This window comes from Helobdella robusta (assembly GCF_000326865.2).
Source record: "Helobdella robusta unplaced genomic scaffold HELROscaffold_4, whole genome shotgun sequence".
In the NCBI taxonomy this organism is placed as follows: domain Eukaryota; kingdom Metazoa; phylum Annelida; class Clitellata; order Rhynchobdellida; family Glossiphoniidae; genus Helobdella; species Helobdella robusta.
The window spans coordinates 3,629,682-3,646,537 of record NW_008704902.1 but is presented as its reverse complement, the minus strand read 5'-3'; the positions used below and the strand labels follow the sequence as shown (position 1 = coordinate 3,646,537).

The window sequence follows — 16,856 nt, the reverse complement described above, 5'->3', positions numbered from 1 at the left end:
TGTGGAAAACTACATAGCGTTAAAAGACAAAGATTGACAAAAAATTGATGTAATCATCAGCAATGTCTTCAACAACATCAACTATTGTGAAGAGCACACGCAAAGAAATAGCGACTGTTGGAGCTCGAAAAGTACTACACAACATAAACAACATTTTTCAGGAAGCTCAACTCATAAAAAATTTCTACAAAAACAAATTAAAAAATAACTGGAATAGGAACAAAAAGTTGAAGAACAACAGCCACGACCACTACAAAAATCTTTGCAATGCTGTGCGTGATGAAAAAACTGATGCGGGCTTGCCAACCTCATTGCAACCCAGAACTGCTGAAAACATCACCAACGACTACGTGGAGTTAAACACAATAAATATTAACAACACCAACATCAACACTAACATCAACAACAACACCAACAACTTCACCAACAACAACAACACCAACAACTTCACCAACAACAACATCACCAACAACCCACCTGAGTCTGGTTATGAGAGTGACATACAAACACATAAATATGAAGAACTTTGCGGGGAGCAACAGGATTGGAATGATAACGACAAGAAGGTTGATGATGCAAATGTTACTAAACTCTTAAAAAATCCTCATCATCATCTTTATCAATATGGAAAGCTCATGAACAAAATTCATCATCACCGTAATACCGATTTCTTCAGCGATGCACCTGTGCCAAATGTTTGTGACGTAGAGATGAGCTCATCAAGGAAGAGAAAGATGATTGGGAAGAAAATGATGGCGAGGGATGAGGATAGAGAGAATGAAGCAAAGAAAAAAACATTTAACCAAGGAAGATTTGGTCAAAAAATAATTTCGAAAAAAATGAAAAATAAACCAAAACCGGTCACAAAAGGGAAAAATAAACAGCAAAAACGTATAAAAAAAACTATCGATGAATTGTTCTGTTGGTTTCCTCCTAGAAATGTACATCCCAATAAAGACGTCAGCCAAAATGCAACAAACAATCTTAGTAATTCTGGCATCGAACGCGGCGAACAAACACATCCACAGACATTATTTGATGGAGACATTCAACGAGAACAACAGGAGTCTTACTACCAATGCATACAACAACCTGCTGAACAATACCAGCTTCTACAACAACATCAGCAATATAAACGTTTTTTACAATGCCAACAGTATTTGCAATATCAATTTTATCAAAATCAGTATTATTATTATTCTCAATTTTATCGTCAACAAAATGACTATCAACAACTACTTCGCAAACGATTTCAAACATCTTACCACCAACGTCAGCATCATCAGCGGCAACTTCTGTCCAATGCCAGCACCAGCAACCATCTAAATAATATTTGTCACCTGCAAACTTCAAATTCAACTAAAATGTTATTCAATTCTCTGTCATCATCTGTTCCGTCATCACATCATATTTCAGCACCTTTTTTGCCGCTACCATCTTCTTCAAACATTTTATCATCATCATTGTCATTATCTTCATCAGAAGCATCGTCATCTTTCATTTTCTCTGATCCATCAACAAAGATCTCAGCTGCAGAAACATTCTCACCATCATCAACAAGCGCAACTCACAAAACAACAATATCAGAACTGGAAACAACATCAACAACTCTTGCATCATCTTGTAAATATTCAACAGACAATTTGAATGAGGCCTTCGTGCGTTCGAACGCATCTTGCTGGCACAGTGCTGCAGATGACGAAGAACATCACAATTCGCTGATCACTTATGAGGACCACGGAAAAAGACGAAACCACCAAGATAACAGGAATAACTACTCATATAACAGGAATGAGGATGGTGATTACCATGATGATAGAAATCAGGATTATAATAATGATGAGGAAGAAAATGATGACTACAACGACGATGATGATAACATTCTGAACCTGGCGTTGAACGAACAACCGGATGTGTTCGTGAGTGAGGAGCGGTGCATATGGAGACCTGATCTTTCCGTGATACATTCTTCCAGCTGCTTGCATGGTGTCAGATATTCTGACGATGATGATGATGATAAAGGTGATGATGATGACAATAAAGAAATTAATTTTCATGAGTTTAAACAAAACGACAAAGAAAAATTAGAGATTTCGAAAAAAATCAGCCGGAGTAAGCAAACATATTTGCGATATAAAGATAATGGGCAATCTCGAAACAAAAACAACGACACCAACAACATAGTCAGCAACCTAAAGAGCAATCTCAACAGAATAAACCGCAGTGACGTCACCAAATCTCTAACCAGGTTCGTCGTCATTCTTGATAATCGGTTTTTGTTATTTTTCCTCAATTCAGATGACCAGATTTAGACGATTGTTTTATTTCAGATTTAAAATTACATTTTGCAAGCACACACACACACACACGCACACAAACATACACATACACACGCACCGCCTCACCTCACACTTTAACTCAATATACAATCTATCTCTACTATATAGGTTTTTAACATGCATTCATATAATTAGAAATAATAGTAACTATTTATATGTTGAGTGTTATTTGGCGAAAGCAAGCAAGCAAAGTAGATAGGTAGGTAGATAGGTAGGAAGGTATGTGTCAAATGAGGAGCACAATGAATGTCTACACGTATTTATAGATCGGCATTCTCTTAATAACACATAAGCAGCTCTAATTACTAGGTCGGTCGGCAGGTTGGTTGGTTGGCTAGTTGATTGTTTGGTTGGCTGGTTGATTGGTTGGTTGGCTGGCTGGTTGGCTTGTCGATTGGTTGGTTGGTTGGTTGGCTGATTGGTTGATTGGCTGACTGGTTAACTAGCTGGTTGGTTGGTTGATTAGTTAGCTAGCTGGTTGGTTGGCTGGCTGGTTAGCTAGCTGGTTGATTGGTTGGTTGGTTGATTAATGATTGGTTGGCTGGTTGTTGTGAACGTCGTCAACGAGCAAATCACATATTTATTTATTGGCGGCCTGTAGAATGTAGAATGCTTCATTCACCAGATGTCAGCTGAGGAATTAAGAGCCATTAAGTAACATAACGCTGCGGGTGGTCCGCGAAACGTCACATTCGAAAACATCATCTCTCAAACAATTGGTGATATTTGTCACAAACAGACAATACACTCACCCATCTTCCTACCTACCTACCTTTACAGAAGTGTTATCAAATAGCTGATGAATGTCTGTCGTAAGATCGATTGTACGTCATCCGTGCACACTAGAGAGCAATTTTAATTAATTCAATTCAAGGTTGTTCTCTGCACGCTTCAGTGCCAGTGCTTCCTGCAATGTCTCACCATTACACTTCTTCATTCTTTCAAATGTTGACAATTAAATTCAATTGTCATCAATGATTAAGTGAAAAACTTTCGTATGAATTGTTTAACCAACACAGACACAACAGACGCACATACAAACATACAAACACACGCACACATACAAACATCCACACACATATTCACACACACAAACATACATAAAAACACGCACACTCGAACACACATTGAAACACACGCGCGCGCGCACACACACACGCACACATACAAACACCACACAAACACATAATCACACACGCACACACTCACACAGACATACAAACACCACACAAACACATAATCACACAACGCTCACACATATTAAAACAAAATTCTCACGAACGCTGCAAAACAACGTACTGCCTCCTCCGATTCTAAATTTGTTTTGTCATTATTGGTTCACACACTGGTCCTTGTGAGACATAACGAACTTGTTTTCCTTTTTATCCTCATCATCACCATCATCATCACTATTATCATCCGTCATCATCGTCCGTCATCATCATCGTCATCATCGTAATCATCAGCATCAGTACTACTAACTCACAACAATTACAAATGTCCTTTAAAATCATCATCACATCTTCAACATTGCCGCCATCGTAACAATTATCATTAACGTCTTTGTTATTTTTGTTATTTTTGTTTCATCACTTACCATCACAACGGCACAGGATTTTTGTGCTGTCCTGAAATGTGCGGTAGCATCGCGTGCCCGTGAGAACTTAAAAATAGAATCTAATTTCACGTGGTTGTCAGATGTTTGCTGCTGCTGTTGTTGATGTTGTTGTGTTGTTGCTGATGTTGTTGTTGATGTTGTTGTTGCTGATGTTGTTGTTGATGTTGTTGTTTGTGGGGGTAGTTTGTGTGGTTCAAAAAGCGTCCGTTGTTGTTGTTGTTGTTAAAGTTGTTCACATTGTTGTTGTGGTTGGTCTTGTTTCACAGCCAATGTAGATTTTTGTTACTATACCTAAAAACATCAATGCACAATGGCAGGCTGACACAATTACACAAAAGCACGACAGACACACACATACACAAACGCACACTCACACACAAACGGACACACACACATGTATTTTATGATTCATCGATAAATGCCTAAGAGCAAATGTTTATGTACATACAATAACAGCCTCTTTTTCAAGTGCACAACTCTGCACAACTCTTCTGCTTACAACATTCATTTTATATTTTGTGGAAATGGCATCTCCAGCTTCTTATTTACTTAACTGTCAAAATAAATGCTGTAGCGCGCAATAAAACATCAGATGATGTCCTGTTGAAAGTAACTTAATGGCCATAAAGCTGCTTAAAACAACTGCACACATGCATGCCTCCACAACTATCTCGATGTACATGAGTTAACTTCGACCGACTGTGTGTGTGTGTGTGTGTGTGTGTGTGTGTGTGTGTGTGTGTGTGTGTGTGTGTGTTGATGATCTCGTTTCACGATGTTGTGGTTTGTGGTTGTGTTTTTGTTGTAGTAGTTGTGGTTGATGTTTTCGTTGCGGTTGTTTGTGCGTTACACCGTTCTTTTCATACATTTAATTAATTAATTGGTTATTAATTGAAATGTTTATCATGTGCAGGATACTTGAAAGACTTAATGGATCAATTGAAAAATGCAAACCAGAGGTAAACAACAACCACAAACATTTTGTTAAATGCAACAAAATTTATGACAGCAATTTCATCAACAAAAACATTAACAAAAACAACAGTTGCAACAGCACCGATAACAACATCCTCATTCACGACAACAATAACAAACATGCAAACAAGATGAGCGAACGGCAGATGAACATAATCAAACAGCTGATAAGCAATGAAAGGTCGTACGTGAACGAGATGAACTTGGGGATGGAAATGTTCTCGAGGCCCTCAAAAATGGTCTTCCACACAGAACTTTATTTCAGAATTTTTCAAAACATTGAAAAGGTTGACTTTAACATTGAGTTACCAATTGTTTAAAATTTTATTTTAACAAAAATTAAACAGCAGAACTAGGGATGCACCGGATTCAGGTTTTTCAAATCCGGCCGGGGCCGGACTTGGCCGGATTTGAAATTCAAAAACCGAATTTTAGTTACCATTTTACATACGTTAGAAAAAATACTCACATTTACGGTTATCTACATGTTGAACATCAAAAAATAACACCAAGCAAATAGTTATTTAATTCAAATATATGAATAAGTTGTGTGATACGCCAAATTCTGTACACAAAGATCAGCTTATAAGTTATGCATATTTGCATAACCCAAGTTAAAGCACAAAGAAAATTGTCCAGCTCACCGCACAATTAGTGATGTTGTAATTATGTGTCATGTATACCTAGCCTAACTTTAACATACCATGTTCTTAAATTATGTGCTTATGTATCTCTCACTCTCTCTCTCTCTCTCTAAATATATATATATATATATATATATATATATATATATATATATATATTATGTAACTATATGATCCGTCATGTGCAATTATCAATATATAGTATATACACGTGCACAAGTTCTTTTACACAAAGATCAGCTTATAATTTATGCATAACCCATGTTATAGCATAAAGAAAATTGTCCAGATCACCTCACAATTAGTGATGTTGTTATTATGTGTCATGTATGCCTTTAGCTTAGGTTTAGCCATTAACTTATTGACATAAAATTAATTGAATTCAATAAAATTTTTTTTTCTATTTCTAACATTTTAAAAAGTTGATAGACGCTTAAATCCGGCCCTAAATCTGGCCACCAAATCGATTCGACCGGATTTGAAAAAAAAGCCGGATTTTGGCCGGGGCCGGAGCCGGAGCCGGGGCCGAACTTCGGTGCATCCCTAAGCAGAACATTGTTTTCATTTTAGTAATATAGTTTTAATTAATTTTTATTAATTTATTCTTGACAGTATCTGCAAATATTTTGTAAGGCACGATTATATGACGCCTATAAATCTAATGTTTTCCAGCTTATAATTTCTTAACTGGTCGCTAGGTACTAATAAATAAATATTAAAATATTCGTCAGATGTCAATGTTGTCAGAAATGTTCCTTTCCAAGATATCGTCCACTGTGCGAAGAGACCAAGAACACGCAGTAGAAGATGTCTTAACTGATCACGTGACTCTTGACCACGCGACTCTTGATCACGTGAATTTTAATCATGTGACACTTGATCACGTGGTGAATTTGTTTACACAAATGGTTTGTTGGTATTTATCTCTCCGATAAATATTCTATATCGCTATATCACTTCATAATGGTTGAAGTAACATTAAAATTTTAATTAATTAAATTTGATATTTCAACGTACTAAAAAAGGTTTAAAAATTTTTATCAATTAATTAACAGATTCGTTTAACTGGAAAATTGAACGTTGGATACGAATCAAAAATTTCTGAATCAATAAAAGTTGTGGAAAAATTGTTCAGAGGAGAGATAGATGTTGGCAGGGAGAGAGGTGAGATGTTGAAGCTGCTGATGGAGAGGATCACCATTGAAGATCTCATCCACTTCCTCCTCCTACCTGTTAGAGTTGGTACTGCTGCTGCTGCTACTACTGCTACTACTGCACGATATTTTTAACATCTTGACTAATCGTTCGCCATCACGCGTATAAATTTACTTTCTTTGTTAGGCTCAACTAACTGCTTGAAAATTTTATTTTTAAAAAACTTGGATGCGTTATGTGCAGTCTGAATTATTAAATACTAAAAAAATTAGCTGTTTTATTTAAATGATTAGAAAAAAGGTTTTAAAAAACATTAAGCTGCACCATTCCTTTCAAAATTTATCAACCTTTCGCATCATTTTGATGTACAACTGCCTGCAAAAACTACACTGCATGCCAAACTGCTTAAATGACGTTAATAAAGAGTAGTCTTCAGTTATTACTTTTTTTCAATTTTTCTTAAGATTTATTCAGATTATTTATTCAGATTATTTATTATTAATTAATTAATATTTGTTCAGCACTGGCGTGTTTTGGACGAGAGTTTGAAGGAACTCCTGGAGACCACACCACTTGAGACGCCTGGCCACAAGGAACTCCATGACGCCATCGTCAATTTGAACTGTTCATACAATACTCCTTGATCAATTTCATAGGATTTCAACCTTTTTTTTGAAATTGTTTTTAATTTGTATAGTTTAAAATTTATTTATTCAATTAACTGATTTATTTAATTTATTAATTTATCTATTTAAACTGTATTAGAGTCGACAGATTGCCATATTTTAAATCTTTGTGTGAATATATTCAATTATTTAACAGATTAATGTTTTTATTAGTTTAACAAAACATAAAAGGCAATGAATGCGACAATGAATGGTTATAACATGATAATGCTGATGAGGATAAAATATTTCTAATGTTAACGATTGTGATGGAAATGATGATGAAAATGATGATGATGGTGTCAGCGATGTAGGTGATGATGTAATAATAATGATTGATGAGGTTCTACCACAACTCTAAAAAACGACCGATGATGACGATGACGAAGATGATGATGACGACGACAATAAAATGTACATAGACTAATTGTGATATAGATGTTAGCGCAAACTTCAATAAACTGAAATATATACATAAGTGTTTATGATTTGTTCTATCTTGCTATACATGCTTTGTACAAAAAAACTAAACTGAAAACGTTCATTTCAACGTTATATACAAATACGAATGTATCTAAACATACGTATACATAATACATATTTTCATATTTAAATACGCGTACCTATATGTATATGTGAGTGTGTGTGTGTATGGTGTGTGTGTGCGTGCATGTGGGAGTGTGTTTGCGTGTGTGTGTGTGTAGGGGTGCGTGATACAATGCATTCTTTACCAGGCCAGGCACTTTTTCATTTTAAGAGTTCGGCTTAGTATGGAGTGAAGTTGCATGTCTATCTTATTGTTGGAGTCTTTCGGCTTCTGTGGTTTATTTAAATAGAGTGCCTAGTTATTTAAATTTATTCTATATGAAAAATGAAACGTGTTATGAATTTATTCGTGCAAAAATTGCATCTTGGACGGAGAAATAATAAAAATAAGTAAATATAAAACGAATCAATATAGTGAAAGATTAGTGCTTATCTTGTTTGATCGAAGAGTCGACTTCAGTATTTTAGGGTTCTCAAATTTGAAACTTCCATGAAAATGTTTTCAAATGATGATGTATTCAGTGAATATATGGGTAGGATGATGATGAAGATGATGAAAATCATAGTGCCATTTGTGGTTGTTGGCAATGTTTAAGTGATGATTACTTTGTAATGATAGTGACGGTGATGTCGATGGTGTTGTTGTTGTTGATGATGACGATGGTGTTGTTGTTGTTGACGACGATGTTGTTGACGATGGTGTTGTTGTTGATGATGATGTTGTTGTTGACGAGAATGTTGTTGATGATGATGATGGTGTTGTTGATGATGATGTTGTTGTTGACGAGAAGTTGTTGATGATGATGATGGTGTTGTTGTTGATGAAATTGTCAACGATGACGATGATATTGAATTGTATGTGGATGACGTTCATGGTTTCTCCAAACAATTACATAGACACAAAAGTAAAAAAAATTGATTTTTAAACAAACTAGAGGGGTCTTGAGTTACAAAAACACATATTGCCTACCTACATATTATATATTTTTATTTAAATTTACATAATTCATAGTAATGCTGAAAAAATAGAAAACTGAAAAGTAGGTGAATTATTTGCAGAAGTTGATGTGAAGTTATTCAGAAGTGATTGTCTGGTTACTTTCAATTGTTCAGCGATAAAGCAATGTTGAGCGCGATTATTACGTTTGTTAGTAATGTTTTCCATTTTGTTTGCCATTTGTTTGTTTTTTGTATTTACGTAAATATGCTTTTTTGTATTTTTGTTTGTAGGTATGCTGCTTGTTCATGTGTTTGTTCGTATGCTTATGTTGGTTTCTATGTCAGTTTTATTCCATTCTTTACTGAATTGATTTCTGCTATATATATATATTAGTTTGTTTATTTGTTTGTACATATGTTCAAGTGTTTCTTTTTTGTTAAATTGTTGTTTATTATTTTAATGTACTGCTCATAGATTTAATTATAAAAGTTAATTTTACTGAAAATTTTTTTTATGAGCTGGTTAAATATTTTTATGGCTGCTGTTTCATTGATCACTGTTTCTGTTTCTTCGTCAATCATCAGCTATATTTTTGTTTAGAATTTTTAAATTCATTCAATTTATTTAAATGTCATTTTAAAAATGCATTAAAAATCTTTTACTGAAAAAGAATTGTTAAAGGTGCTAAAATCAAACGAACATTCAAATCAGGCTTTTAATATTTTTCAGTTGAAATTGGTTACGAGGTTCATTGAATTTGAACGATCAAAATTTGATTAACAGCGTACTCGCTTCGGTCGTGTTATGTTTAAAAGATGCTTATGAAACATGTGGTTCATATTACAAGTATACGTTAAACTCCCATGACTGTATATGAATTTACAAGCGCATAGATCGTCTTATCTTTCAGTAGCAAATCATATCCTACTCTGGGCGATGTGAATGTTTCCATCTTATCTCAAGCATTTCCTGCGCGCTCGTTCCATTCTTTCCTTCAGTTGTGGGAGTCTCCGATGATGATAACATTCAAAAATTTATTCGGAAATTCTGTTTGATTGAACTGCCTGTTTGTTTTTTTGTGTGGAGAGGACAGAAATGTTTGCCAGCATTTCAAACCATTCAACACCGCTCTTTTGCATATTTCGTTTTTTGGGTGTTTATTAGTACAATTTGGAAATGTTAAAAAGTAACAGAAAATATTTTTTAAATATAAAAATTACCTAAACGCAAAATTCATATTTTTTAAAAACTTAAGTTTTACTAGAATAATAATTTTGAAGAATTGACGGAGTAACTTTTAGCGACAACAAGGTAACTTTTAACATTTCGTAACGAAACAAAACACTTCCAGTAACATTGGTTACAACAGGAACATCAATAAAATAACAAATTTGATAAAATCTCCATCAGGACATCATCAATTGCGATGAAGAAAGCAATAAAATTCAATAAAATGAAACAAACTTCCAAACTTCTTTAACCAGCGAAAAAATGAACCAAGTCATAACAACCGTGGCCAAAATAGCGCAGACAGGTGTGAGGAATGATGACGACATCGTCGACCGACTGAACCACCGCTACACCTCCCTTCTTCTCGTCATCTTCACCATCGTTATCAGCACCACGCAGTACGTCGGCACCCCCATCCACTGCTGGTGCCCTGCCTTCTTCTCTAGCAACCATGAAAAGTACGCCAACAACTTCTGCTGGATATCTGATACTTACTACCTGACCGACGAGAACGCAATGCCTGGAGTTGGTGTCAGACGCAAGCACATCGGATACTACCAGGTCTTTCAACGATTCCTTCATCCTCATTCAATGGCGTTATTGTAATTTCTAGTTGGAAGATTGTTTTAACGATTGCTAGTGTTGATTCTTTGCATTTGCTAGGACTAAAAAATTTTAATAAAAATTCTTAAAACCAAGTATCAATTTAGGATAGTTTAGTATTTGAAACATATAAAGCGGACACGACAGAGGTCATTGACTGGAAACGAACAAATTGTAATTTCGTATCAGTGGATTCCTGTGGCCTTGTTAGTTCAGGCGCTGCTCTTCTTCATGCCGTGTTTGTTCTGGAGGATACTGAGCGACAGGTCTGGAATCAACGTAAACAACTTGGTGGAGGCTGCCGAAACCATCCAGAATGCCCTCTACCCGGAGAGGAGGGAGAAGACCATCAGGTACATGATCAGGCACCTCGATCATTACCTGGATTACCAACGGGACTACAGGTCAGTCGATTATTCATTGTAGTCCTGAGGGAATGTTAGTTGGGGACATTTCATTAGACATCATAGAATGAAGAGTTTTAGTGATGTAATATTTTGCAAATAGATAAGATTTTTCAGAATTCAAATAAATACAAATGCATCGCTTTTCAAGTGCTTTGTTTAATGCTTAAATTGTTGAAGCATGTATATTTTTATATTCTGCAAGATGGCGAAGAGGTGGGGCATTCTTTCTTGCGTTGCAGTGATCTGGTTCGAATGCAAACAGATCCCGTTTCTGTAAAAAAAATAATGTAGAGTTTATTTTTTTGACAAATTGTTGTTTAGCCACGGAGACATTTAATAAAATAACAAACCAAATTTATTATCATTGTTGCTGCTGTTGCTTATGCTTCAATAGCAATTACTGAAACACTGAAACAGAGGCGGCTGTTGTGACGGTTGCAAACAGGGTATGGCACGAATTTCTTCAGTTTTCGTTTGTGGCAACAGGTAGGAAGAAATATCTCCACCGGGATGGTGTTTTAAATTAAATTACAAAACATTTTTGACCTCCACGTTGTTATAACTTAATTTTCTCACTGATAATTATGTAATCAAATACGAAATGTTGTAAGGCGAGGGAACTATTTGGTCGGTTTGTACCTGACTACGAAGCTGATTTATATCATCAACTCCATCGGCCAGATATACCTACTCAATCTTTTCCTCGGAGCGGACTACCACATGTATGGCATCCAGGTGTGAGTTCAGGCATTCCTTCTTTCATTTCATTCAGTATACTTTTTTTGCCTAATTTACTTTTGCTACATGTACTAGTAACACTTGGTAAAACTTTTTGAAATTAATCAACAACTAAATTTTAAAATTTAATCGACATAATAAAGTTTGTTGGGATTAGCTATCATTAACATTATGTTAAATTAATCAAATTTTTTTTAGATAATAATTGATTTAATGAAATACCGTGAGTCGAGACTTCAACGGCAAAATCGCTTTCCACGATCGACGCTGTGTGATTTTAAAATCTTTCAAATGGGAAACGTCCAACCGCACACAGTCCAGTGCGTACTGCCCATCAATTTCTTCAATGAGAAGATCTACTTGTTTCTCTGGTTCTGGATTGTTTTCGTTTCTTTAGCGACATTTTTAAGTCTCTTTCGCTGGGTTTTTGTGCTGGCCATCGGTCAGAGCAGAACCAGGTTAGGAGTTGTTTGTTGCTTGTGAACATTAATGATCGAATGTGATGCGGTTGTTCATTGTTGTTTTGCTTGTCAGCATACAGATACATTAATTTTAGCAATGCAAGCGTTTCCAACTTATTGAAAATAAGGAAACATTTAAAGTAGGACAGCCGTTCATAGAAACTTGAATTTTTGAACGGTAATCCAAACTCCATGCAGTCCCAACGAATTTATATATAAACGTTTGCGTGCCGTCTGAAAAGTAGACGCATGCTGTTTTGAATTCCACAATATTACTCTGTCTTAGATTGACTTTTTATATAAGTACCATAAAAAATCTAAAAATAACATTTCATTTTTTACGGAATCTTTGTTATAAATGAAATAAAATAAAAGTTTATATCAATCAAAACACTTTAAAAGCGAATACTCTCAAAACAGATTTATTTATTTATTTAAACAACGCATAAAAGAGTTATTAAATTGAAATAATCAGGTACGTGAGGAAGCATTTGAAAATAATGGATCGAGTGCGGTCCGACAACGACAGAGATCGAAAGTTGTCCTACAAATTCGCTGAAAAGTATCTCAGGCAGGACGGAGTGTTCGTCCTGAAGCTGGTAGCAAAAAATTCGACTGATCTGGTTGTAGCTGATATCGTGGCGGCTCTTTGGGACCACTTCAAGACGAAACCACGTGATCTGCCAGCTCATCAACGCCCTCGAACTCGTCGTCATCCACCACAATATTTGCAAGAAGCCGAGCGGTCAATGGGCTTTGAAGCTGCTGCCGTTGAGTCATACACGAACAATGCCAGGGACGATCAACTGTCACTGGAAGATTCCTGAGTTGTGTATTCGCCAGGGACAGAAGATGATGACTTTATTAGGTCTTTCTTTCTCTGTTCGTTGCAGAGCAACTTCAACGTTTTTTCAAATTTAAGTCACGTTCGAAGTATTTATTAAAAGTCGCCATGTTTTTATTAATGGTTTTTTATTTTATTACCGGTTTCCACTTGTAAACTTTACATTTCCGCACAATCCTCCAGATGATTGGAGGAAGAATTTGTAAAAAGTTTTTATAACAGGATGTAGTTTATTCTTGTTTTCGTTCATCTGCTTGATGTTTGTTCTTCTAGATTAGTTTTTACAAATACTGTATTTACTTTTTTTAACAATTTTTTTAATATCGTCCGATTTTTATTTGTTTTTAAATTTTCGGTAATTGTTACACTATTTCAATGTGCAGTTTGTACGTACTAGAAAAGAAAAGTTACTTAATAAATCAACTTATTGAATCATTTGATCGAGAATTAAAAAATTTGAAAATAAAAATAACCATCCGTTGAATGCTAGTTGAAAATAATTCAAGAAAAGTTACTTAATAAATCAACTTATTGAATCATTTGATCGAGAATTAAAAAATTTGAAAATAAAAATAACCATCCGTTGAATGCTAGTTGAAAATAATTCAAGAAAAGTTACTTAATAAATCAACTTATTGAATCATTTGATCGAGAATTAAAAAATTTGAAAATAAAAATAACCATCCGTTGAATGCTAGTTGAAAATAATTCAAGAAAAGTTACTTAATAAATCAACTTATTGAATCATTTGATCGAGAATTAAAAAATTTGAAAATAAAAATAACCATCCGTTGAATGCTAGCTGAAAATAATTCAAATAAGCGATCAAAAAGATCGAAGAAGCGCTACTGTAGAGGGATCGCAATTTGTTGGACATTTAAAAAACAAGATGGTGGGGTATTGAAGATGGAAAAACAGAAAAATACTTCATCCATTTAGTCAGCACAACAAACACAAAAATATTGCACAATACATTGCACAAATACATTGCACAAAAATATTTAGACATATCCAACAGCTATACATGTATTACGTTGTAAACTTTTCTGTTTTCTCGTGATAGACACAGACAATGTCAATGTTTAGTTTTGCAACTAAAAATTGAGTCTGCAGTAGTCACCTACCGAACAATACAGTAATTCAGGTTCGTTTGTTTATTTTTATTCGTTTGGAGAACAATTCTCGCTTGTTTTGCTACTTACTTGATCATAATAATAATTTGTAAAGTAATCTTCAGCGTGAAAGCCATTAGGGGGGAATCACAAAATCTTTTAAAGACTCAACTTGATAGACAAGCGAACTACAACATTTGGAGCATTTATAGGTGGGTTCCTCTAACGGGAGCAGATAATAACGTCATGTTGGAGTCATTCAATATCTTCTGCAATTTATAAACAATTTCCTGCTTTATTATTACCAATGATGTTGTTTTAATCATTACTAGTATTATCTTTTCATAGATCGTTTTGATGGATGGGCAGTAGGGTCGTATTAGGATGAATTTTTATTTGTATTATTATTATTATTATCCTTGTTGTATATCAGATTCTGGTTGATCGGTTTGAGTTCATCGAATCTCTCGCAGATTTTCTTGAATTGCTCCTTCATCTTCTGCATTTTATATCCCCTTCTTTTAAGTTTGTTCATTAGTTCAATTCAAAGCTTGCTTCTTTGAAAAATGTAAATTCAGATGAAATACCGGCGTATCTAATAAATTGTGAGTGAACGATTGACCTGAAAATGTGTGGTGGGTGGAAGGAGTGGTCGTGCAGGAGATCAAATGTGCTCGTTTTTTTAAAATGGGGTCTAGTGACTAGGAATGGGGATGTATCTGTATTTTTGTATATCGTAACATCTAAAAATTCGATGTTATTTGTATCGGGTTGAAAATTTAGTTTAATACCTTGTATTAAGTTATTCGCTCTTACTATTAATTTTTTTTCGGTTCTTCGTGGGTTCCATTGAAGGCGAAAAAAATATCGTCAATATATCTGATGTAATTAACAACCCGTAGAATTCGTTGTTGATAGTTACTTCGAGGTGGTCCAGATATAAGTTCGCTAATGTGGGTGAGTATATTTCTCCCTTGGCACACCCGTTGATTTGTAAGTATTGTTGATTGTTGACAACAAAATCATTATTGTGCAGGGTGAGTTCTAAGACTTCGATCGTTAGATTATTGAATTTGTTGTCTGGCATGTATTTGTTCAGAGCATGTTGGGTTATCTCAATCGATCTGTGATTATTCATGTTTGTGAAGAGACTTGATACGTCGGCACTTACTAATATCTGCTGATTATTAGTGAAAGTTGTGGAGATTTTTCTCACAAACGTGTTCGTATCTTTCACGACAAATCGCAAATGTTTAAGCATTTGTTTGAGTTGCACCTCCACAAAGGTCGGCAGTGGCTGGTTTATCGAGCCAATGTCACTGACAATGGATCTTTCTTTGGGGGTGTACTCGTCGAGCCAGTCATTTTTTCTTTGTGTATTTTAGGCAAGGTGTAGAAAAATTTCGTTTTGGGTTCGCTAGGAGTAGGAGGGTGGAGAATATTTTTTTGTTTATTATTTTTAATCGCTTATATTTCGATAGTCTTGTCTGTTGTCGATTGGTTTTGAAATTTTCTTGTAAAATTTTTCATCTGCTAATTGGCTTTCTGCCTCTTTGACGTAATTGCTCCTATGTAAAAATTACGAATACACTACCTTTATCAGCTTTACGTAATATTATTTCTTCATTCTTTTTTTAGTTCTAGCAACGCTTTCATCTCGGTGGGGTGGATGTTTGATTTAAACATATTTGTTTTTATTACATCATTATTATTTTTTGAAATGAATTTTTGTTGCTGCAGTTTGTTTATTTATTCTGTGGCGGCTTTGAAATTATTAGAAAATTTATATTGCGGTGGGTTCCAGTTTGATTGAAAATACTTGCCGTAATTAGGCAGGCATGGCATTCTGTTGTTCTGCACCTCTTTGTTTTTGTTAAGAAAAATCATTAATTTTGATATCTCTTATAAGTTTACTGATGCCATTTTTTATTTCTGTTGTTCTTAATTTTTCGGTGTGCTTACGAATCTCAGGCATTCATTTGGTGTTCCGTTATTACGTATTGTGTAGACGCGTTAGCATTGCGCGTTTTTCTGTTGTTGCGCGTAGGCGTTCATCCTATACGCTTCCATGAACGTGCATGCGCATGTGCAGTCATTGTTGTTTTTGCAAAGGTTGGTCGTTTGTTTTTTCATAAAAGATTTAATTAATGCATATGGATCTTTTTTAATATTTTTTCTGTTGCAGTACGCATCTTAGTATGAAGGGATGTGTTTCACTATGTCCAGCGACATTTGTTTAGTGTGCTCACGTGGGTTCGTGTTTATTTATAATGATATTTTTATAAACAAGGTATCCATCTATCTTTTTGGTGTCGTTTTCTAGGGAAAAGCCGATTCTTTTTTTAAGTTCGTCAGTGCCCTTGAAGCAACTAAAGATAATAGTATTGTCGCCTTCTTTCGTCTTCCTGCCTAGTGGACTGGTGGGTATGATTTGTTTGTGTGTTATACTCATCGATCTCGTTGCAGGTGGTACGTAAGGAGATGGTTGGTTGTTAAATGTCGCCTCATCGTCATCATCATCATTATACCAATCATTAGATAGATGGAATAAATTCTCTATCGTATGTTGTTTAATGTCG

The 16,856-nt window shown here is 35.0% G+C and overlaps 3 protein-coding genes across 3 annotated transcripts; all 3 read left to right on the top strand.

Moving 5' to 3' along the window:
• Positions 1-62: 62 nt before the first annotated feature.
• Positions 63-6,146, top strand: HELRODRAFT_162443 (hypothetical protein; the record flags this gene model as incomplete). Its single annotated transcript, XM_009024644.1, has 3 exons — positions 63-2,248; positions 4,871-5,219; positions 6,006-6,146. The coding sequence occupies 3 exons, from the start codon at positions 63-65 to the stop codon at positions 6,144-6,146; spliced, it is 2,676 nt and encodes an 891-aa protein (XP_009022892.1).
• Positions 6,147-6,325: 179 nt separating this feature from the next.
• On the top strand, positions 6,326-7,375 carry HELRODRAFT_162442 (hypothetical protein; the record flags this gene model as incomplete). The annotated part of the gene is made up of 3 exons (XM_009024643.1): positions 6,326-6,484; positions 6,632-6,808; positions 7,253-7,375. 3 exons carry the CDS (start codon positions 6,326-6,328, stop codon positions 7,373-7,375), a joined length of 459 nt encoding a protein of 152 aa, XP_009022891.1.
• Positions 7,376-10,373: 2,998 nt separating this feature from the next.
• HELRODRAFT_95018 (hypothetical protein) lies at positions 10,374-13,579 on the top strand (the record flags this gene model as incomplete). The annotated part of the gene is made up of 6 exons (XM_009024347.1): positions 10,374-10,673; positions 10,905-11,137; positions 11,590-11,637; positions 11,734-11,857; positions 12,059-12,318; positions 12,797-13,579. The coding sequence occupies 6 exons, from the start codon at positions 10,374-10,376 to the stop codon at positions 13,146-13,148; spliced, it is 1,317 nt and encodes a 438-aa protein (XP_009022595.1). The 3' UTR covers positions 13,149-13,579.
• Between the last annotated feature and the right edge of the window lie 3,277 nt (positions 13,580-16,856).